Here is a 24,480-nt window from a genome sequence, read left to right on the forward strand (position 1 = left end):
TCATGATACTGGCTTTGGGTAAAATTACTAAATTTCTCCCTGAGACAGCACTGGGTTTTTTGGTTTGCTCCTTTTTATAAATAGTAAAATGACTGATACTTAAAGAGTTCTCCTGGGGCTGCAGAGCTGGAGGGCATCACACTCTAGTCTCTGCCATTGGGAATCAAGGATTACTAGAAGGCTGGACCACTGCCTCACAAACAACATCATGGCAAGTGGAGAGCAACCGAAACAAGCAGAGTCGCTGGAAGCTCTATTTCCCCACCTTACGTGCAGAAAGAACACTTGGCTTCCCAGCTGCCTGCCGCCCTGAGACTGCAAAAGCAAGAGGAAAGAAGGCACTACCCCAACCAATTGATGTCCAAGCAAGAGCACCAGCAAAGGAAAACCAACCTGGCCCGGACTGGATATAAATGCTTGTAGCTCACCACTTTCTGCAGGGCTTGAACCAATCTTCCTCTTTTGCCTTTTACCTCCCTGCCCCTGTAAACCTTGCCTTTCTAGTCTGTAAGTCTAATGGCAGGGCATGTCTCTTCTTTTTTTTAATGAGCCTCTTGGGGAGACAATAAATGTCTGAAAAACTGGATGAGAATATGGAAAATAAACAGAACTATCAAGGTTTTGTGCTCCAGTGAAACCCTGAAAAGAACTGTGAGGTTAAGTAGTAACTTTGCACCATCACTTTATCATATTCCTGCTCCCTTGTCGAGGCTAACAATGCATACACCATTCAGCTTTAGAGAAAATTCCAGGGGCAAGATGCAAAGGTGGCAAAAGGCACCATGACTTACTGATAAAAGCATGACTTAGTCTTACTTGGATACTCAGCAGACACCAGTGGTGGATTCTTTTTGGCAGCAGGTTAAGCCTGTTTACACTGGTGTTTGGGTCATGCCAAATATAGTCTGGAGTGGGATCTGCCTAGGAGGTGGTTTGATTGATGATTGACATTTTATCCTGTTTTATGGAATAGGTACCCCACTCCGAGATCAACTGATGTAAGGTGGGATACAAATATATTAATTAATAAAATAATGCCAAGCAAAGCCTTCAAAGTCTAAGTAGTGGAAGCATTCTGGAATCCGGAATTTTTAACCACAGAACTTTGGATTCAGAGGGCTAAAAGCTGACTGCACAATGGGTATCAGCCGACACAATTGTATGCTACTTTAGCACATCTGTGTTCAGGTAGTGAGAAGTTTCTGGCTGTTATATAACCAGGAATTGATGGTTGGCTGCTGTCATGTGATATATAGGGTTGGTTTTTTTGGCTTTTAAGGAAATTTTATTGAATATTGTATTTTTATTGTTTCCATGTAAACGGCCTTGAATTTTTTTATTATATTAAGCAGCATATAAATATTTGTTACAAATACTTAAACATGATCACCATAGGATGCAATTATATAACGGGCAAATTCAGGGGCAGCTTAGGTGTACAGTATGTACACTGTACCACTAAAACATCAAGTGATGGCTCACATCACTGTACAACCCATGTTAGCTGTATGTACCTGGGTTCTTTCCTTCATTACGTGATGGGCGAGCTGTAGGTTTAGGAAATCTCGTCCCTTCCAAAGCTTTGGCAGCAGCTGCATGTTGAGCTTTCTTAATACTAGTTCCTTCAGCTTCCCAGTGCTGGTCCCCAAGAGTCAGCTGCACTGTAAACACCTAAGAATGAGAAAGAAGTTTTTACTGCAACAACTCACTGCCTGATCTTGCATGTGTGTGATATTTTAATAGTCTGAACACACACAGGTCAAAAGGCACAGGTACAGCACTGATCACTCTAAAGCAGGGGTGGCCAACTCCCAAGAGACTGAAATCTACTCACAGAGTTAAAAAACTGGCAGTGATCTACCCTCTTTTGGGGGGTTCAGGTCAAAGAGCTTCTTTTGGGGAGCCAGTGATCTACCAAAGACAATCTACCGGTTGGACATGCCTACTATAAAACAACTACTTCATGAAACACTATTAAACCATAGGAAAGAAAAGTCACATGAATTGTTGTAAAAGTATCCAATGTTATTAAAATGTTTTTTTTCTGCTGTGGCCAAGGACTTTGTGGAAAGTAATGCACAGAACCAAAGGGATCCAGAAGGCTGCATCCCGGGAGCTACCATGTGCACACTGAGACCTCCAAGGCCCTTCCTCCCTACCACATTATCAAATGCTGCCCAGTAAGTTGCTTCCTAAAGCAAAGAAATCTGGAAACCTTGAAATCTCTTGTGGGAATGCAGGGCCTGAGGCCATGCAAGGCTATAAATGATAAAATAAGTACTTTGAATTGCATGCTGCCGTTTCCAAACAGTGTGCTTTATTGGACTTCTCCTCTACTATTTCCTCCCCCCTCCGTTTTCTTTTGCAGCTGGGTTTGGATACTGGGGTGAAGTGCAACTACCTGCTAAGCCAGCTGGATTTCAGCAAAGGGCCAAACCTACACTACTTCCCACCCTTCCAAGCTGGTTGAATACTTGATATTGTTTTTCTTTTATCTGCTGTTATTTTCTGTGCATTTTACTGTTTTTATTACATTTTGTACAGTGCCCTGAGATGTGTGTGGAAGATAATAAATGAATAACGCCCACTGAGTTATATTAGTAGCACCAGCTTAAAAATAAAATCAAGCTGTGCCCTGGAAGCTGTGTCAGGCTAACAGACCTCTCAGGTTTGTTTTACTCTACACACACACACACACACACACACACTCAAGTCATCGTTTTACTATAAACATGGAAGTCAGACAGGTAATGTTTACCTTCGAGTGAGCTGGACCCTGCTCACTCAAAAGCTTATACTCAGGCTGAATCTTGTTAAAACGGGCTAACTCATTCACAAGACACATTGGGGTTTTCTCTTTGGGGTTTGCCATGTTAGAAGGAACTGAAAAGACAAGACCAATAGCTACTTCAGCATGGAGAAATCAATCTGATCGCTCAGTATTATTCTACATTCACAGAAGCACTTAAGGACTTTAGCACTCAAAGCTGGGAAAACACCGCACAGAGGCTTAGACTTATAAAATTAAGTGGCTTTCTACAGAAGATGCCCAAAGTAAATTGGTTTCAGAGAATGTTAATTTAGTTGTCCAGAATGCCAGATAAAAGTTGATTGTAAGACTAACTCTAAGGATCAGACAGCGAGTGAACGTTGCAGTTGCAATATAAGGAAAGATCAAACTAATTTGCTTTGCAACAAAACTAGCTAGGTGCCTGCATCATCGAGTTGATGTTTGAAAGCCATAGGCCTCTTGTTTAACCTACACAGCATATGCTGTTCAGAAAGTTCTTCCACTGCCAGGACATATTTGGTCCTAATCTGACAGCTTCTCTCTCCCTAAGAATGAAGCTGCTTCATATTCTTAATTTCTCATTTTTAATACTTAATGGTCTCTGCTTCTACTCTGTCATATCCTTTAAAAAGGGTGTCCCATCTGAGTGCTTCGTCCCAGGTATAGTTTCCATTTTGCCAGTCATCCCAATTTGGAAGAAAACAAGAACACAAACCCAATAAGCTTTACAGAAGCTTAGTTTGTACAAAGAAGGGAGCCCAACCCATGAAAGCTCAGTGTCTTCCAGGATTCAATATTCTGAAAGTGGAATCACATGAGGCACACTTTAATTGCAGAGAACTGGTAATCTGTAGCCTCTGGATAAGCCTTGAGTAGAGCATTGCTGTTAACTCCTGCTTCCCCAAATTTCTCAAGAGGTTCTGGAAGTACAAATCTAGGCTTATCTAGTGGCCAGAGGCTGTAGATGACTAGAACCGTGCAATCAAAATGCCATACATTTTTAATGGTCAGTGCTTATGGAATGCCACACTCTTTAAGAATTATGCCACCACCCATGATGATAAACACACAATGGGTGTGTACATTCCAAAGATCTTCTAAATCAGTTTGCAATTTTCGTTTGGAGGGATACCTGAAACCTTAGTTTGCCAGATTGAAGAGAGCAAATGGCAAATGCACACATGTAGTCAATGAAGTAAATTACTTAACTACAGTTATGCTACTAGCATAAACCACTCTATATTAGAAAGGAAGCTCTCTGGAACAATCCTTGTTAAACATGTCTTCATGCATGATCAGAAAACACTGTACAGAACCAGAACGATGGAGCAGTGAATTTGATGATATAAAATATTTATAAAGCCATTTTAGCCATTTGTTTTCATCTTATCTCCGTTTGTTCCATCAAACATTTCTCCTTATAATTTTCACTATTTCCAAAACAACTTCATTAAACAAACAGCGTATGAACAACATGGGTATTAGGACCTGACATTTCTTTTAAGGCATTTGACACTCACATTATCATTGAAATATACCAAATAAATTTTCAGGCTTACCTGCAGCTACACTGGTAGATGTAACAGATGCAGAGGGTAAAGCAGAATTTTGAATAGGTCTACCTGCATTTTCAGAGGGCAAAGAACTAGTGGGAGAAGGAATACTCAAAGGCTGTGCAAGTGATTGGTTCTTGTTTAGTATTTGGCTGCTAGAAAGAGCAGCAGACGGATTCTGGATTTGAATTTGAGACATATTGACTTCCATCCAAAGCTAATTGCTGCAGGTAAACTTGGCTTTGAATGCAGGCTATTTCTGTGCAAGTGCTTGAATTTTTACCTTAAAAAGAAAAGAAAAAGGAGAGAATCAATTGCTTCCCAACCTTTCCACGTAACAGATAGGTAGCCGTGTTGGTCTGCCATAGTCAAAACAAAAAAAATTCCTTCCAGTAGCACCTTAAAGACCAACTAAGTTAGTTCTTGGTATGAGCTTTCGTGTGCATGCACACTTCTTCAGATACACATACGTGTATCAGATACGTGTATCTGAAGAAGTGTGCATGCACACGAAAGCTCATACCAAGAACTAACTTAGTTGGTCTTTAAGGTGCTACTGGAAGGAATTTTTTTTGTCTTTCCACGTAAAATATTCAATTGAGATGCCACCAACACCTTACAGTCATGGGAAAAAGAAAATACACCCTCTTTCAATTCTGTGGTTTTACATATCAGGACATACCGGGTAATAACAATTATCTGTTCCTTAGCAGGTCTTGAAATTAGGCAAATACAACCTCTGATGAACAACACATATTACACTGTGTCATGTATTTAAGGCTAAATACTTATAAGACTATTCTACAAGTATCTTTGGCCTTCTGAGTACATACAGTCTACACAAGCCTTCCATTTGGATACAATCAGTGTTAGAAACTGGGATAGAAAAGCTGGGTTGTGGGCACCAAAACAGAATGTTTAAGTGTCATGGGGGGGGGGGCTCAGCAACAATAAATAAATAAATTTTTATTTATTATTTTGGTAAGCATGAACTAATATGCAATTCACGTAAGAGAAACGTGGTTAATATTACATTTTAACAGAAATTGTTAATACATATTTAATTTGGTGTTTACAGTAAAAATGTTTGTACCATACTTCAGCTCTCAAAACACTCCACTCTTTATTGTTAAACTCCTTAACATATTGTCTATCCTTGAAATATACTTTGAAGCTTCAAAGCACATACATTTCAGTAATCGAGTGTTAGCCAGGCGCAAAAAATGGCACCCAGACTTTCTGAGGTGCTCGTAAATAGAGAAACTTTAGGTGCAAAATGCGCCTGGCACCTGCTAAGTTCGAACCCTGGATACAATGAACCTGTGCTGCCAAATGAATGCCAAACTGAGCATGCATGTGGTCAACTGCTCAGGAGTTAGTACTGGAAAAATGAGAGTTCAGGCTTTCTGCAAATGGTAGGTTTAGCAGGCAACTTTTCTAGACCAGAAACAATGCTGGGCACAATCCAACACACTTCATTTGTGTTAGCCAAGAATAATGAATTAAGGACCGCATGCGGAGCAGTAGTGCTTGGTGAACAGAGTACTTATATTCTCACAGTGATGAAAGCAAACACAAGGCACTAATGTCAAGTTACCATAGTCCAATTTCGGTCTCCCAATAAAACCTGTAGATGTTTAAAAAATTATCTTGAACCAGCAAAGGTCCTGGCTTTAAAAATGAGCAATCACTGGCTGCTAATAGTAGCAATTTGTCTAAGCATTCTGTGGGCCTTCAGAATTGATGTCATGAATAGGCTTCCAAATTTAGAAAGGATGAGTCAAAGACAAAAGTGATCTGCAAACTGCCTCTTAAGGATTTTAGGAAAGACGCGTACTTCTGAAAAGGCAGACAAGGGTTTATGGGCCAGTGGAAGCAAATGGATTTTCAACACAATGAGTTGGCATCTAAGAGCTGAAATACACAATCCAAAGTCTCACTTGATGAACCTGATGCTGGACTGCAGGTAGGAAACTGAATGCTCTCCAGTGTGCAAACATTTTCTAATACCTGGCCATACAAAATAGCAGGCTGGGCTCAACATGCTAGCCTGAGATGTGCAGAAAGTATTCACGTGAAGCACCACAGACCAAAGTCTTCTAATATTCTGACAAGTTCACAAATTTCATTGCCAAATAAGCCAATACTCTGCTTGTAAATGAAGCTATCAAAAGCAGACTTCCACCATGCTGCTAGGTGGGTTTTTTTTATCCAGAGAGCAAAAAGGTTTACAGCTTTGTTTTACTAAGTTGATGTTTAACATGGCACTCACTATTTTAAGGATTTTATTGATTTCCAACTCAGCATTAATGCTTCCTGTAAATTACAATAGCTTGGCTCAGCTTCAAAAGGCACAGCTCCCAAAACAGCCATTTTTAAAGCTATGAATGACCATCAGAAACAGGGTTGGGCATGCTTAAGGAAAGGGGCCATAGCTCACTAGTAGTCAGGAGTTTACAGCCCAGCAGCAGCTGGGCCATGTTGTACCTCACACTACCCTTAATGCACTAAATGCTCAGTGGTATAGCATAGGGTTTGCATGCAGAAAGTCCCAGGCATCTCCTGCTAAAATGTTCAGGTAGCAAATGAAGGGACATCTCTGACAGAGACAGGGAGAAGCCCTGCCAGTTCAAAAAGGGCCAAACTAGTACAATCATCAGCTCTACAAATTGCAGGTACAGGAGCCTGATTCAAGCCTGGAAAAGGTGCTTTGGCCTTTTGCCCTATGCTGTGGGTCCCAATATGGATTAGGCCCTGCTATTTGCATTGGAGGAAAGCTTCCACCCCCAACTATGAATATAATAGACTTCTACCCCCAACTCTGTGGTGACACTTATTGGGAGAGCAGCAGGGAACAAAGGGTCAAAGCCACCGGCCTTCAACTTCAGGGTCTGGATCAGACCTTGCACCTGAAACTTCCTTTTAAAAAGCCATCTGCATAACTGGTAACTGTGTGAATGATGTGGTGCCTAGTTTTGCTTATGGCCTGACCTGGTATGTTCCTACATTTCCAAGAAAGGGACCCAAGAGGCTACAGGTTTCACAAAGAGCACACACACACACACACACACACACACACACACACACACACCAGCCATGTGTGTGTGTGTGTTGTTTTGCTCTTGCCTAAAGTTCTCTCCATATTAGGTTCAATAATGAAAATTTCAAGTTGCCATTTTAAGACAGAGCATGTTCACAAACGTGTGGCAAGGACATTTTCCATTAGAGATTAAAAAGCTGAAGGCAGGCACATGTGTCACTGAGTAAACCTGTTTTTCCTAAACCGACTCCGCTAACTGAACTGCTTAGTTGAAGGCCTTTTCTATAAAATGGCCGAGCATGCACATACCACTCTTACAGATTGCCCCTTTCAGAAAACCTTGGACACATCCCATTATCTTGACATGCAATTGAGGCCTGCCCTCTAGATATCTGTTTAGAATGACTCACCACTACATTAAGAGCACTGAGTCACCTGGATATACACAAAAGACAAAAAACTGGCTCTCTGCTGAATGCAGGCATCAGCTTTAACATGCACAGCCCCCTAACTATCTGTTGAGAGCAACACACCTAGAGCATATACTCTTGAAAACACATGCCCCCATTTGCAGGAATACTGCCTCACTATTTGGACTGTTTCAATGAAGGAATAAAACATTAACAAAGATATGATTACAGATTTCAGTAGTTTGAATAGAATTTAAAATTCTCCTGTTTGTAAATATTATTCTTTTGCTTTATACCAGAATCAAGTATCAGAAATGTGCTGCAGAATGCAGTTAATAATACTCCAGACAAATGAACAGGCCTGTGTATATTCTAAGCCACCCTCCACAAGCAAATCCCAATATCTAGGGAAGACTAATCCATGCCCTGGATGTTTCCTTTCAGGTTTAAAGTGTGTCATCCTTATATATGGCATATTGTTGAAGCAAGAGATTCAAAGATGCTGTTGATGGTAATGGAACAGGGAGAGAAGACACAGGGGTTGGGGGAAGCAGTAGCCAGGATATGGGAAAACTGAGAAGCAGTTTCTCTAACCACCCACAGCAGTTTTTTTTTGAGGGTGCAGGAGGGTGCTGCAGTAGGGAGAAGTGCATATGTCTGTTCAGCTCAAGTACTGATGGCTTTGGATACAACTGACATTAAAGCAGCATCTTAAGATAGGAAACTGCAACAGAACTCCCATATACTTGTGTCCACCCCAAAATATCAGCCAGTGATAAAGAGCTGCTGGACTTTCAGAATACCCAACTTCCTGTACCTTTAAGTGATCCAGGGACAGTGTAGCTTTAGCTTTAGTTCCAAGGGGATTTATATGTTGGAGATTGCCTATAAACAAAAGAAAAAGGGGAGAAAGTTAGAAAGATGCTTTTGAGTAGTACAGTATTATACTATTCCACAACGAAGTACTTATCAACATTACCAGGAGCAACATTTGGAGAAAAATTCTCATTAGATAAAATTGTTCAGCACATATGCTTTGAAAGGTTTAGAAATGTTTACTTCTTCAGAAGTGTTAGCTATGAAGTCATTTCAGAGAGGGTCTTCAAGAGACAGCACCCATTACAGTTAAAAATTAGCCAGTAATTATTTGACACTCTCCTGGCACCAACTCTGTCATCATTTTGGCCTCAGTCAAAGGTGTTTTGTCTTCCTGGGCATCATCAATTGGATGTTTTTAATCTGAATGTTTATATTTGTGCATTTTAAATATTGTATTACCTTCTTGCTGCAAATCGCTTCAGGGCTTTTTGTTGTTGGAAGCGATTCATAAATTGAATAAACCTAAATCTAAACAAAGCCAGTTCACTCCCCAAAAGGCTGATTTGAAGCATTTCACTATTCCAAACATTTTTGAGGTGGTTAAATGACAATATTTGATGCCTCCTCTTTAGAGCCAGCAAGTTGTTGATCCTGAAGAAAGAGAACAGAGAGTCTTGTTTCCATTTTGCCAAAACAAGCCCTGTAAGTATGCTTGAACTGTGTTTAATTTTGGCAACCGTGCCTTCTTAACTGTATCTTGGTGCTACCTATTAACAGCCTCTTCTCAGCCCTGCACAAATCAGAATTATACACACACATAAGCACACACATATAAAGCTCACACTGATAATTACATGTCTTTCTGCTCTGACAACAGAAAGGCAGCCTGCTCTGAGATTTCATAGCTTGCTGTCCCCTCCAGTTAAGATTAAGTGGAACCAATAAAGAATACTTCATTGTTTATAGAGTCCATTAAAATATGATGCCAGGAATGTGCAAGAAACCTACCTGTGCAGGTTTATAAGCAGTTACTGTAGCAATGACCCCCTGATTTAAGTCTTCAACCACACCACCACACTTGGGCTGTGAATTCCAGGTGTGTCAACTTTCTACATTTTATAGGGAATGAAACCCAATTGAAGTGTGATGACAGCCATGCCCAATCATGCATAGTTAAGTGAAACCAGCTGTGCGAACTTAAATCAGGCCTGAGTGCATTTCAAAAAGTAGCTTTTACAGATACTTTGATCAGTGCTGCACTTTATAAAAAAGTTACAGAACATTCATGAACCTTCCTATTTAAATAGTAATTTCTTCATGGCAAATGCCTTAGATTAATCCAAGTTAGTTACTGCAACACATCCTCATGTTAAACAACTGCCCTGTGCCCCAACATAATTGTGACATGCTTACTGTTTTGTACAAAGGAAGTGGTGGACTGCAGAAATCTGATGACCATGAAGAATAAAGTTAGAGCGGCTAGCGAAATGGAATGCATTTTGGTTAGAATGTCACCCTATCAGATTTCCTTTTTCCTCACTCCTAGTCAATGTTGTTGTGAGTATAAAAGATGGCTACACCAGTCCTGATATGTAATAACAGTGGAGATGTTAGACAAAATATGCATACAGCTTCCTCCTCTGCAAGACAAACGGATCAAATGATGCAATATGTGGAGATATGTAGCTAGCTAGGAGTTTTATGGAGCATCAGCAACAAGGCCAAGTTGTACCACAAACTAGAGCAAACTGACCTGACAAAGATATCATTGACAATGCTTTAAAAGACAACACATTTGTCACTGGAGATTAGGGATGCTAGTGACTACAATAAAGCTCAAGATAAAAAGATTCTAGAGACTCTTCCTGATCTCCATCCAGCTTGTTACACACATATCCTGCTGGGAAAGATTTGCTGCCCTATACATATAATTCATTATTCTTGTGTGTTGTAGAAGATGCCATACATACACTACATACATCCCTTATCTTTCCCGCCCTGACCTGGCCACAGTGATCCATGCGACGGTCACCTCCAGGCATGACTACTGTAATTCACTCTACGCAGGGCTGCCCTTGAAGCTGTCCCAGAAACTCCAGCAGGTGCAGAATGCTGCAGCGAGGCTCCTCACAGGGTCTCTGCCATGGGAGCATATTCACCCAGTGCTTTTCAAGCTGCACTGGCTCCCGGTGGAGTACAGGGTCAAATTTAAGGTGCTGCTTTTGACCTTTAAAGCCCTTCACGGCCTAGGACCCTTGTATCTACGGGACCGCCTCTCCCGGTATGCCCCACGGAGAGCCTCAAGGTCCATAAATAGCAACACCCTAGTGGTCCCGGGCCCTAAGGAAGTTAGATTAGCTTCAACCAGATCCAGGGCCTTCTCAACACTGGCTCCAGCCTGGTGGAACGCTCTGCCTCATGAGACCAGGGCCCTGCAGGATCAGATTTCTTTCTGCAGGGCCTATAAGACAGAGTTGTTCCGCCTGGTCTTTGGCTTGGAGCCAATTTGATTCCCTCCCTCTCTTTCTTTTTTCTTTTTCTCTCTCCTCCTGCAATGAGGCTACATTTTAATATTTTAATGTTTCAATATTCTAATGTTGTATTTTAATTTTGTTTTAAAGTTGTAATCATTCAACTTGTTTTTATTATTGCTTGTTAGCCGCCCTGAGCCCGGCCTTGGCTGGGGAGGGCGGGGTATAAATAAAAAGTATTATTATTATTATTATTATTATTATTATTATTATTATTATTACTACTACTACTACTACTTTTGTGGGACTACAGATGCTGGCATTGCTTGCTAGGGCTGATGGGAGTTGTAGCTCAGCAATATCTGGAGGGCCAAAGGCTCCCCACCCCTAATCTACAGCTTTGACTTATGCTTGTACCATGGGATCATTATTACCAAAAAGTTACATTCAAAGTCTCTTAAAAACCAAGGTAAGCAAGGCAAAATGTCAAGACTTCAATAGGCTATGTAGAAACATGATCTATCAAGTTAGCATAACAGCCCGTAAAGAGCTCACACACAGGTTATACGATAGTGTGCTCGTGGTACACACGTCCAAATAGGTTGCAGCCTCTGAATACTGGGGTCTATTATAGTTATTAAAACCCCATGCTGGGGTGTAACACTTGCCAACCACCAAGTGATTTGTCTACATTTCTTTCAAAGTTCTAAGAATAATTGGTGGGAAATTAATTACCGGTACTTGTTTCCCGACTGCCTGAACATTTAACATTTACGTTCCTAGGGACAGAGGTGTCTTATGTCTGTCATTTAAAGAAGTCACATGCAATAACAGGTAGCAAATAAGTTTGAAATGGAAATAACAGCAGCAGCCTTACATGTTAGATAATCTACTACAGAAGTTCTGTAACTACACTGCAAGCCAAAAAATAGTTTGCAATCTACCCAACTATTCACCAATTGCTTACAGATCAAGCTCTCTCTTGCTCCAGGCAAAACTGGCCAGACCTCTTCTTAAAAACATGGACATGCTTTGATGTTCCTAACAGTGCAGATTGTCAGTGTTACATATGACTGCAAGACAGTGGAAGAACCCACCTCTCCCCTCATGTTTTGCTAGTTTGCTTGCAAGAGCCATCTTAATGGCACTACAAGATTACATTACTACCACTATGATTTGTGCTATGCTCAGTAATATATTTGTGGTATGTGCTGTTTTTTTGCCAATGCACTGTGTGTGTGTGTGTGTGTGTGTGTGTGTGTGTGGAGAAAGAAAGAGAGAATACATTTGGATTCAAGCATGCTCCCCAAGATTGGATTTTCAGGTCTTAACATGTACATTATGGGGTCCTGAATGTTTTTATCATCAACATTTTCAGGGGTTCACTTATTACCAACACAGATAACCTAGAGTTCAATCTTCTTGTGGTTCTAAAGAACACTGTTCCTCAAAACCCCAGGAACTTCAGATATACCAACTACATTTTCATTGTGCTGGACAGTACATGACTAGGGACTCATACTATAACATGCTAAAAGGGATAGAACAGGGAAGAATTGGGTACTCCATCCAGATGGAGGATTGGGAAAGATTGTGGCAAAAGGATTTAAAATTTACAGCCTGCTACACAATAAAAGAAAACATCATGAAAATGCTATAACAGGTGCTACATAACCCCCAGAAAACTGGCCAAAATATATAAATCAAAGTCAAGTGTATGCTGGAGGTGTAATCAAGGGGAAGGAATGATGTACCACATGTGGTGGGATTGTCACAAAATTAATTTTGGGGGGAATTTTGTCTATGACGAATTTTTAAAAAATGTTCAAAAAGCATTTGAGAAGAAACCTGAAGCCTTTCTTCTGGGCATTATGACAATTGATACTTCAAATGATTAAAAAGGGTGTTCCTATATGCTACAACAGCAGCAAGAATGTTAATCGCTAGAAATTGGAAGGGTGATAAGACACCAACAAAGGAAGAATGGCAAATCAAATTGTGTTAGTATTTGGAATTAGCAAAAATGACAGAGGCAATTAGGAACCAACCAAACAAAAAAATTAAAAAGGAGTGGGAATGTATAATAATAATAATAATAATAATAATAATAATAATAATAATAATATATTTATACCCTGCCCATCTGGCTGGGTTTCCCCAGCCACTCTGGGTGGCTCCCAACCGAATGTTAAAAACACAATACAGCATTAAACATTAAAAACTTCTCTAAACTGAGCTGCCTTCAGATGGAAAAGATTATATGAAAAACACTGTTATCAGATAAAATCCTTGATACGATTTGACTAAATTTTGCAAAGTAAAGAACAGATAAGAAATATTGCATAAGAGAAGGGTAATAAGGAAAAACAACACAGTTGAAAAGAGAAGGAAGAAACAAGAAGCCGAACTGAGTTGGTGGGAAGTCACTTGTAAAGCAATATTGTTATTGTTTGGTTGATATATGTGCACAATATATGTTTAAGAGTGAATGGGATATGTATATGAATAATAATTTTAAAACTCAATAAAAAGCAATTAAAGAAGAAAAAGATCAGGGAAGAATTACCGGTAACTGGTAAGAAGAGCTGCCTTATTGTTCACTCTACAGTCTGCTCCCTGAAGTAAGACAGGCTGAGATGTTGTATACATTTCGTTGGATGCTATTTTTTATAGGTTTCCCCAGAAAGACAGGCAATATCTAGATATGTGAAAGGCATACCGGTGGTGGTGGTGGGGGGTACCAGATCAGAAAAACTGGGAGGGGGGAACCTAGGTTTTTTCTGGGTTTTTTTGTCTCAAGCTATTTGTTGTACCTTTATTGTCCATCATTATGGTATTTAAAATATTAAGTGGTTTAGAAATATCCCAATAAAAACATGGGGGAACCAGGCAATTGTTTATAGCAAAAGCTACTGGATGCATCAATAAAAGCTTATGCCATAATAAATCTGCCCAATGTTAAGCCTCTCTACAAGACTCTGGTTTTGTTGCAACTGACTTATATAGGAAGTGAAATGAAGGGTACGCATCAGTGCTTTGGCTCAATTACCATTCATTCGAGCAAGATTTGTACCTATGAGTTCCCTGATGGAATGCATTCTGTAGTTGTGAAAAGTGAAAAACAACAAAATACACACACACACACACACACACACACACACACACACACACAATTTCCTGGTCCCTTTAGCCTGTATGTTCCATGTCAAAAGGTACCCAAACACTTTGAAATGGAAAGAATTCAGTCTGCCAAACACAAAGATAGCAAGGTAAGCATATTTTAAGAAAGACTGCCAATTCCAAAATTGATGGCTAATACCGATGGTACCTGCAGCAATCCTTTCGTTGTAGCTGCACAATTGTACAAATGGAAACACCACCTGCCTCTTTGAGACTTTCAACAGCACACCATGCTATAAAAGCAAAAAGCATTAATGCTTCTGAAACTGGTGAGTTTGCCACCCTGACTCAATTCAGGCTGTCTGCAATAGCACAATAAGTAAGGTCATGTATGGCAGATGCACAATAACTGGTAGGTTGTGACGCTCTATTGTGGGTCACACTAGCAGCACTATCAACTTTTAAGATAATAAAATGGAGAAAAAGGAAAGGCAAACAGAAATATGTAGTTAAAAAAGACAACAGAAGGAGGCACCATGTTGTAGGCTAAACTTCAGTTAAATTCTAGGACTCAGGGGAAGGAAGCAGCAGAGGTGGGTGAGCAAGCTTGGTCCACAGAAAGTCTCTAGCTCTGCTCTCAATTCCATTTCAGCCCCTCTCTCTTTCCTCTCATCCAACAGGTCTGCACAAAGGGCAGTATTCATACACTAGACTACTGTTTAACCTTTGGGCCCCAGACATTGTTCGCATATATTGTTCAACTACAATACCCATCATCCCCAGCAAACATGGTCAAAGGTCAGGGATGACAGGAACTGTAGTCCAACAGCATCTAGGGATCCAAGATCGAAGAACACTGCACAAGGCCATACCTCCACCATCATAATTTTGATGTTATGGATCATCCCATGGTATACTACTCAAGGAAGTGTCAAAGGAATACCCTCTATGGCCCCACTTCAGTTTGTTCCTGCAATCGCTTTCAGTTTACTTATGAGTTTTGCTAAGCAGCAGAGCAACTGGTAGAGACAAATTCTTCTCACTTGATTTCAGACACTTTTGCATATGCCTAAAACCAATGTTAGCCTAGGTTTTACAAACAAGTTCACACATTTGCATTTACTACTTGTTGACTGCAGCTTCACACAACATGCATAAATAAGCCATCACAGATAGATCTGTATTTACTCCTAAACAATGTTTTTCAACAGATTCAGTTCACACCCTTAGCAGTTGTTTGTCAGATGTTGTGTAATCAAGGGATGTACAGGCCATGCATTAATCATCCCCCAGTAAGTCTTTGGAACATGACTTTACTAGTGTCACAAAAGGGTAAATTCACTTGGAGATCACTTCCTTCTCCTTTCACAGTCCTATCATGCATTAAGTATCACTAAGTTCTATATGACATTTCCTAGTTAAGAGTTATTAAGATTGAAGCTTTAATCTGAGAGAGCATCTTACTAGTCAGGTATGAATGTCTGATAATATATAGCACAGAATACAGTCTAGCAAAGCTGAATTTAATAAAAAATGTTAAACATTCTGGTGCTGTGTTGAATATCTATTTGATCAAGTGTTTGGTTTGTAGGGTCACCATACAGTGCTATTTAGAACATGACTTAAAACAACCAGACTGATATTTTAAATATATCAAAAATCGCATTGGTCTCTTGACTACCAGTTACCAGTAACTTCTACAGGATTTAGCTTTACGATTCCATGAAACCCACAGTATTAAAATATTTTCAAGTTCAAGCATATAGTAAAGTGTGACAATGTGGCTGTGACAAAGTATTGTTCGCTATAATTCCTACTCACCAGGACTGATTCAGAGAACTGGATTGGGAGATTATGGATCTGCCCCCCGTTTAGTATTATTAATATTTTTTTATTACCCACCCTTCACTCTAAGGTTCCAGGGCAGGTTAGAACATTAAAGCACAATATTAAAAACAGTTTAAAGTTGCAATAGTAAAAATAAGGTGGGTCCTAAAGATTCACACCTCCATTATACAGCATTTTGGAAGGTGCATAATGGAGGTGCCAGACATAACTCTGTGGGGAGGGAATTCCAGGATTTAGAAGCCACCACATGGGGCACCTGCAGGAACTTCTCCTGGCTGTCACCTGCAGGAACTTCCAAGAGTGCCCCTTCTGCTGGTCTCAGCATGCAAGAGGGTCTGTAGGGAAGGAGGTGGTCTTTCAAATATTTGGAGCCCAAATAAAGTTGAATAGGGCTTTAAACACTAATGAGAGAACTTTGAATTGTGCTGGGAAATGAACTAGTAGCCAGTGCAGCTGTTTTAAAAGAGGGGTTATAGGAGATCTAAATGGAACCTCCAGCTGCTGCACTTTGGACCAACTGAAGTTTCTGAGTCGTCTTCAAGGGAAGCCCCATGTAAAGCATGTTGAACTAATGCATTCTGGAAGTTATCAGATCATGGAATACTGTGGTCAAATCTTCTCTGTCCTAAAGTGAATCTGCCAGAGCTGAGAAAAGGCAAAAGCAGCTACTGAGGCCTCCTGAGCCTCCAGTGACAGTACTGAATCAAGGAACACCCCCAAATTATGAACCTGCTCCTTTCATGGGAGTACAGATGGAACTATATGAAACCACTAGAAGTACTCATCAAATTTGGGCACAGTGTTAGGCTGATATGCCAACTATGCTCTTTCGTGGACAGGGTTAGCTACTGTGATTCACGTCGCTACTGTAATGTGCTCTATGTGGGGCTCCCTTTGGGACTGGTTCAAAACCTGCAGCTGGTGAAGAATGCTGCGGCCAGGCTGCTGAGTGGAGCACCAAGATGTGCACATATTACACCTGAACTGAATGAACTGCACCGGTTGCCAATAAGTACCAGAGCATGTTCAAGGTCCTGTTGATATGTAAAACCCTGGAAGACTACCTGCCCCTGTTCTTAGATCATCTCAGGAAATTCAACTTGTGCATCCTACAGAATATCATATGGTAGTGACCCCAAAACGGGCATCCCTTCCTTCTGCTGTATGTGAAGCAGCAACCATCAGTTGCTGCAGAAGTCTTGTGAAGATGTATCTTTTCACCCTGGCTTCCCCTGACTTTGCTTCACATATTTGAATCTTCTGAATTTGCTTTATTTGCTTTTATAGGTTTTTAAAAAAATGTATTAAAGATATATTGTTTTGTTTTTTAGACTGCACACTGAAGTATTAAGTGGTATATAAATGCTTTGAAATAAAATGAAAAATTCATTATCACCAAAGATGACGCAACATATGCAAATACAAAACTATTTAAGTTTCAGAAGTGGTTCTGGTTCCAGGCTGAAGTGGAAAAGAGTACACATCAAAAGCTTGCTTATATTGCTAAAGTTAAATGACAGGAGACCAATTAAGTGTGCAGGCATATATAGTGGAAAAAGATTAAACCATTAGAGCCATTAAGCCATTCATTACTTCCATTAGGAGATGAAAGCATTATGTTTGTAAGCGAGAACACAAAAGACTTTCCCCCCAATTAAACTGAAACTTGACAGCAATATTCCAAGGCTATCTTGGAGAAAGCAAGTCTTGGGAGAAGCCTGAAGCAACTAAAGTGTGATCCAGTAAACACTACAGGATTTAAATTACAGGCTCTACACTCCAGCATTATTTTCTTGACCAGAGAAATGAGAAAGCACATGCCCTGCAACTGACACAACCCAGGATAGAGAAGCATTACCACCTGTTTCGCACAGGTACAGGACGAGAACATCAGGGAACTTGGCAATGCATGTACACATTAAGAACACAATGCACATGACTATCAAGAAACGTTGAGCAGGCTGCACAATCTCACCCGATCCAGAAAGGCAAGATGAAGAGCTGGGGCAGAGACACGTACTATTGTAGCCCACTGTGCACCAATTACCCCGTTCCCCTTTTTTTGCACAGGTAATTCGGAATAGCCAGAACGCAACCTTCCCTTCCTACGCTCTCCTTGCCCGCCACGAACTTTGCTATGCGCGCGGCGAAGATCCCTGTAAACAGGGGCGCCGGCCAGGAGGAAAACGTAAGGCGACCCTTGCAGGATCAGGCCACAGGGTGGGGGTGGAAAGGCCTCCCAAGCCCGGCCTCCTGCTCTCTCACAGGTGCAGGACACGAGGAGAGCAAGGAGGCAGAGCGAGCCGGCGGCGGGAAGAGCCCGGGACGGACAGGAGGGAAGGCGGGTCGGAGTCGAAAGAAGGGGGGAGTGGTGGGTCTTCAAGCCAGCTCCCCACGAACACCTTCCCCTAAATAACAGGAGGCAGAGCCTGGCAGCCTCGAGCCCCCCACCTGCCAGCAGCCCACCCGCGCCCCCCACCCCGGCCGCCGCCTGAGGGGCCCGAGCCTCGTCTCTCGCGCCCCGTCCACAGGCCCAACCCCAAGCGCAGGCCCGGCCGAGGCCTCTCCCCTCCCACATATCCCAGCGCCGCGGTAGGAGTGGCGGGCGGGGGGCGGCTGGGAGGGACGCCCGCCTTGCCTGCCTGCCTGCCTGCCCGGCTGCCCACCCGCCCGCTGCTTCTCCGCCCCTCACCTGGCGGTTGTTTTGGGCTGCGGCTCCCGGGCCGGCTCGTCTTGGCGGGCGGGCCGTGGGGCGGCTCAGTCCATGGGCAGCTGGCAGGCCGAAGAGGGGGGGGTCCGGGGAAAGGGGGGGGAAGGCGAGCGAGTCGCGGCGGCGGCAGACACAGGGCAAACACTAAAGAGAATGAGCGGGGCCAGCTCCGGCCGGGAAGGAAGTGACGGCACCACGCGACGGCGTGGGGGGGGGAGGAGGAGGAGCCAACCAGGCCTCTCGCAGCTATTTATAGCACCGCCCAGCGCGGAGCGCGCCGCCAATCCGGGCACGGGCCGGTTTCTTCGGCCGGCGGGACTACTCCTCCCGGCATGCCCCGCGGCTGTCACTTAGGCGGCCCGTCCGAGTCTGCAGCTCGCTCTCGCTTTCCCTCCCTCCTTTGCGAAGGAGGCGAGACTACATTTCCCAGCATGCTGCGCTCGCAGGGGAAGTGACAGCTCTGCCGCCACGCGCTTTCCAACCAGAAACCCCGGGACTCCCGGCCGCAGCCGCGCCGGAGGATGCGGGGAGGGAGGTAGTGGGGCTTCGCGCAGCGGGGAATGCGGGGCGTGTGAGGAAACAATTCCTGTCGGGTCCCCAAGGTTGGCCCTCGCGGGAGGTCCCAGGTGGACATGCTTGTTTTTCTTTCTCAGCTGAGAAGACCAGTGAAGGGCAACGAGGCTTTGCTTACGGAGAATTGCACCCTGTGTTCCGTTCCTCTTAAAGATAGCGGGTGCAACGAGCTGAATGAACTGTTTTCGGACTCTGGAGTAGATTTAGGGCGCGGAAGGAAACAGAGGGGACAGCCCAGCATTGTATAATATTGGTATCTGCTATTTCGCGGTTAGGTTTTGGACGAAAGAAGAACCTGGATGGCAGGATTCCTTAATAAACAACCATTACAGTGGTACCTCAGGTTACATACGCTTCAGGTTACAGACTCCGCTAACCCAGAAATAGTGCTTCAGGTTAAGAACTTTGCTTCAGGATGAGAACAGAAATCGGGCTCCGGCGCCGCGGCAGCAGCAGCAGCAGCAGGAGGAAGCCCCATTAGCTAAAGTGGTGCTTCAGGTTGAGAACAGTTTCAGGTGAAGTACGGAACTCCGGAACGAATTAAGTACCTAACCTGGGGTACCACTGTATTTGAGATAGGAATTATTTCTCTGGGATCCCAGTTTTGCTCTAAGCAGCACCCACTTCCTCCTTTTATTGAATTCTAGGGCGCCAACCAACAGATCCGCATATACGTATTGTGCTTCTTTGCATAAAGCAGGCGTGGGGACCCGGTGCCCCCCTCTCCCAGACGTTGTTGACCCATAACTCCTTTCATCCCTGATCTTTGGCCATGCTGCCTGGGGCTGATGGGAGTTGGAGTCCAAGAATATCTAGAGGGGCGCCGCTTTACCATCTCAGGCTTAAAGGTTGCTTCATTCCGCGTACTCTTTCTGAATCATAAAAGTGAATACATTGCAACGCCATAAAATCATCTCCTTTTTGAAACTGTGGCCTGAATAATCAGATTTGACCTCCAGATCAGTAAGAGATCACTTTCGCTCTGGGAACGCAAGATTCCGGGCGGGGGGCAGATAGTAGTTTCAACAGTTTTCTAATTAAGCTAGATCAAAAGCTCTCGCACCACTTCTTCAAGCAATATAGGGTTTGCAATTGCAGCCTTATCTATGGAACGGACTGGAAGATTACAACATGTGTTTTCTGACTCCTAGGGGTTTGTAGTGCCTCCTTTCCGTCAAGCTCCGACTAAAACTTGAGAAAGTAACTGTAGGTGCTGGGTATTGTAGTCTTTTACGAAGTAGTACTGGAAGCCGCTGAGCCAAGCATGCTGCTCTATTTAAAGCAAGTCGGCCCCCCTAAGGAGCTTCCGCAAAGTGCTTATGTGGCAAACGAGTGGGCGAGAGCTTACAGGCTGCGCGCTGCCGCATGTCCTAATAGTGTTAGCTGAGAACATGATTGGCGGTAGAGACTGCCGCAAAACCTGCCCCACGCATTCTAGCTGTGTTATTTCTGCTTCCTTTAAGCAGAACGGACTTTTTAGCACTGTACAGGAGTGGGCGAACTTCAGGCTTGTCAAATCGACTTTGCTGCTTTTCTCCTGGAACCCCGACCGGTCAAAACCAGGCACAAAAGACACACATTGGAATTAAAGAAGAGAGTTGCCTCTGAGCCTAGCCTAGGGATTTGTTTTTAGTACCAGAACCAACCTGAATTCAAAAGTCCTTACACACACACACACAGTCCATTCTTTCTTAGTTTTCATTTCAGCAACCTAACCTTATATAATTACTCATGTCCTTAACATTTGGTGGGAAGGGCATTCCACAGGGCGGGCGCCACTACCAAGAAGGCCCTCTGCCTGGTTCCCTGTAGCTTCACTTCTGGCAGTGTGGGAACCTCCAGAAGGCCCTCAGGACTGGATCTCTGGGCTGAATGATGGGGATGTAGATCGGGCCGAGGCCATTTAGTGCTTTAAAGGTCAGCACCAACACTTTGAATTGTGCTCGGAAACATACTGGGGTGCCAATGTAGGTCTTTCAGGACCAGTGTTATATGGTCTTGGCAGCTGCTTCCAGTCACTAGTCTAGAACACCCTGCTCACAGTCTAAAATACGACTGAATGGAGACATTTTCCTACCTAAGGTGGGGTAGCAAATGGCGCCCCCCTCCCCTCTAAAAAAGTCACAAAATTGGCTTTAAAGGAAAATTTCATATCAATAAGTATAGCAAACATCAAGACTACTTTTGCACCTGTCTTCTTTTCCCATAGGGCGAAAGATTTGGCTGCCCCAAAGCCCAAAGTATTGAGGTAGAGTCAGAGAATTATATAGTATAAGGTATATATACCATGGACTGCCAACATTGTTCATTTAAGGTCTTCTCCTAGCATGCATTAAGCCTCTGACCCCCTGACTGCACTTCCTGCTCTCTTGGTCATGAGGCTGGTTACCTTTTCCTTCCCTTGAATAGAGATGGAGGAGGAAGTTCAAAGAGACACTTTTTCTGGTTTCCTTTTTCAGTTCTATCTACCTTTCCAGGCTGATTAACTATACTGGATCTGACTTGGGAAAGCAAAAAATGTGCATCCAGTCTTTCAATGGGATGGACTAATCCTCAAAAGGGGGGAAAGAGATGTTCAGAGTGGGGATGGGACCCAAAACTACCCCCCCCCAAAAAAACAACCCTAAAAAGGTTGGTGACTAATTATATCCTTTGAATAGGCACACTGTGTTCTTCCTTCTTTTGGGGGAGGGCGTTCATTCATCCATGAATAAATTACATGTACAACCTGATCCTATCTAGGGCTATTGGTTTGCCACTATCCTCAACATCTGCTGCCTCCCCCCCTTTTTTGAAATCTATTTTTATGTTTTTACAGTACAAAATTATATTTAAAAAATCAATTACATATCCATATGATTCCTCCGAATCTCAGGACTTCCCCCCACTCCTTCCCTGGAGTCCCATTTTAATCATTTAAAACTGCATCTTCTCCAAACTCTATTATTTAAATCCATATTTTCCATGGTAACTGTTATACTACAAGTGAAATCAAAGCATCTGCTGCATGAGGCAGGTGCCTTTGCCTAATGGTAGAGCCAGCCCTGAAAATCAAACAGGGAAGAATTTTTTTTTTTAATGTGTAATATATTTTGCTTATGAAAGATGAGTCTCTGAAATAGAGCTGCAGTTTAATCAGCTGAAGGCTTTCCCCCTTCCTATCACTGTAGAAAAGTTACTTCTTTCTCCACATTTCAAGGTTGGTACCTGCCATCCTTTGTTCTTGGGCAGCAGAACAGGGACAGATGTTCAAAAGGTATCCCATATGTGCTTGGAGGCATTGCTGCTCTGTATTGAGGAGTTGGCTTGGCGAGGAAAAAGGACAATCAACACATGAACTATTTCCATATAAGCTGCAATTCTGCAGCACTGCTTGGTTGTAAAGTCCCACTGAAATTAGTAAGCCCTCCTCAGTAGCCTGATCCAGAAACTATTAATTTCATGCTTATGCAAGTTTAATCAACCAGCATTTATTTAATCTAGTGACAGCCTTAATAAAGCAGCACATGGGCAGAGTTAGCATTACACGCAAGTGTATATTACATATGAAACCTAAAAGGTGAGCTTTCTGCCTCTTACAGCATGATAACTTTGTGGACGGTTTTTGCTTAGAACTGAAGCTTAGGGCAAATGTTTGGGAAACCCCTGCTCATCATTTTGACTCGATTCTTCACCCCCATTGCCTGCTTTGGGCTGCTAGGTTAAATGGTACAACAAAACAAATGACCGATTTCCTATCAGTCTCTCATGTCTGCATCTACCGCCTCCTATCTTGCCCTCCAGAACAAACATTGCCTTTTCCCTTCTGGTAGAGCAGAGCCCCAGTTCTACTTTCTCCTTGGCTTGCTTTCTTCAGCACCATGGGGTTCCATCCAATGTTATCCCTGAGGTGATGAGTAGAGGCTTCCATCAGCCGAACAGAGAGGGCAGGCTGAACCCCATTGCCTCTACAGGTAGCATGAAGGAAAAGGTGAGGAATGATGACACCAACTTGGCACCATCTAGAGAAGGAGTTAGCTGCAGGGAACTCTCACTTCTCTTCTTGCTGCCTGAAAGAACACTCAGCTCCAGCTGACTGTTACCCCAAAACTGCAAATGGAAGGAGAAAGAACACTCTGGCCCCATCCATCAGTCAAAGGAACAAAAACCACCACTTGCTTATCAAGCATGATCACTAGCAAGGGAAGATCAGCCTGGCCTGAACTGGATATAAACACCCTCTTAAACCTCACCACTTTGTTCTGACCTTGAATAATGTGATCTCCTTCCTCGATGTTCTCCTAGTCTGTTGTTTTTTCAGTTTGTAAGCCTGATGTCAAGGGTTCCTCTCTCCTTACTTACTTACTTATTTGAGCCACTTGGGAACTACAAGTGTTTGACAATTGTGACTGAAATACAGTAAATAGATGCTTTTGTGCAAACTTATCCTAAGTTTAAAATAGAAGGTTCTTTAGACATTGGACTAATGGTACATGAAAACATATTTAAAGGCCCATTGCTACTGTCTGTGTTGCATAAGGATTTCTGGAGTTACACACACACACACACACACACACACACACACACACGTCATGAGTCCATACTAAAAAAGGAAATCAGAATACATTTGACTGTCAACTTGCTTTTTAATTGGTTTATGTCCTATTCTTGCTGCAGAAAATGGTTTGTACTTGGTTCTTAGGTAGTCACACACTCATGCAGTACTGAGGCCCAGACCTTCAGCAGTAGACCTGCATCATGTGCCTTCAAGACTGTTTTCTGGGCCTAGTGGTTAGAATATTCAAGTTCCATAGTAATTATTTTTAAGGGAGTTCAAGCTGTATACAATTGTGAAGATTACTCCTATTTATATAGCACTAAATTTGTAAAGGCCATTGCAGTCTTGTTAAACATCTGAGATAAGAGTAAGAGATAATAAATTGCCTCTTTTTATTTTCTTTATTTCTGAATATCTGTAACCTTAAGCCTCCTATGTACTCATACCACATATTAACAGCAGTGATTACACAACCCTAGACAAAATTTCAGCAAGATGCAGTTCCTCCAGAATCATTTGTTACCTTTCACTGACCAATATTAAGACTCAGCATTTCAGTGTTTAAAATATGAAATTGAAGAATACCAGCAAGTCCCAAATGCAGCTGA

At 42.6% G+C, this 24,480-nt stretch overlaps 1 protein-coding gene across 4 annotated transcripts in view; it reads right to left on the bottom strand.

Moving 5' to 3' along the window:
- STAU1 (staufen double-stranded RNA binding protein 1) overlaps window positions 1–18,921 on the bottom strand; it is a 40,147-nt gene extending 21,226 nt beyond the window's left edge. For 2 of the 4 annotated variants that reach the window (XM_081916842.1, XM_081916839.1), the window contains exons 1-5: window positions 18,745–18,920; window positions 8,612–8,679; window positions 4,351–4,627; window positions 2,759–2,883; window positions 1,515–1,671 (exon numbers count right to left, since the gene is read on the bottom strand). In XM_081916842.1, coding sequence (XP_081772968.1) covers window positions 1,515–1,671; window positions 2,759–2,883; window positions 4,351–4,555 — 487 coding nt within the window. In that variant the 5' untranslated portion in view covers window positions 4,556–4,627; window positions 8,612–8,679; window positions 18,745–18,920. Of the gene's footprint in view, window positions 1–1,514; window positions 1,672–2,758; window positions 2,884–4,350; window positions 4,628–8,611; window positions 8,680–9,072; window positions 9,265–18,744 lie in introns of all 4 variants that reach the window. The other 2 variants (XM_081916840.1, XM_081916841.1) reach the window with 2 other exon arrangements.
- Between the last annotated feature and the right edge of the window lie 5,559 nt (window positions 18,922–24,480).

This window comes from Podarcis melisellensis (assembly GCF_964234715.1).
Source record: "Podarcis melisellensis genome assembly, chromosome: 6".
Lineage (NCBI taxonomy): Eukaryota > Metazoa > Chordata > Lepidosauria > Squamata > Lacertidae > Podarcis > Podarcis melisellensis.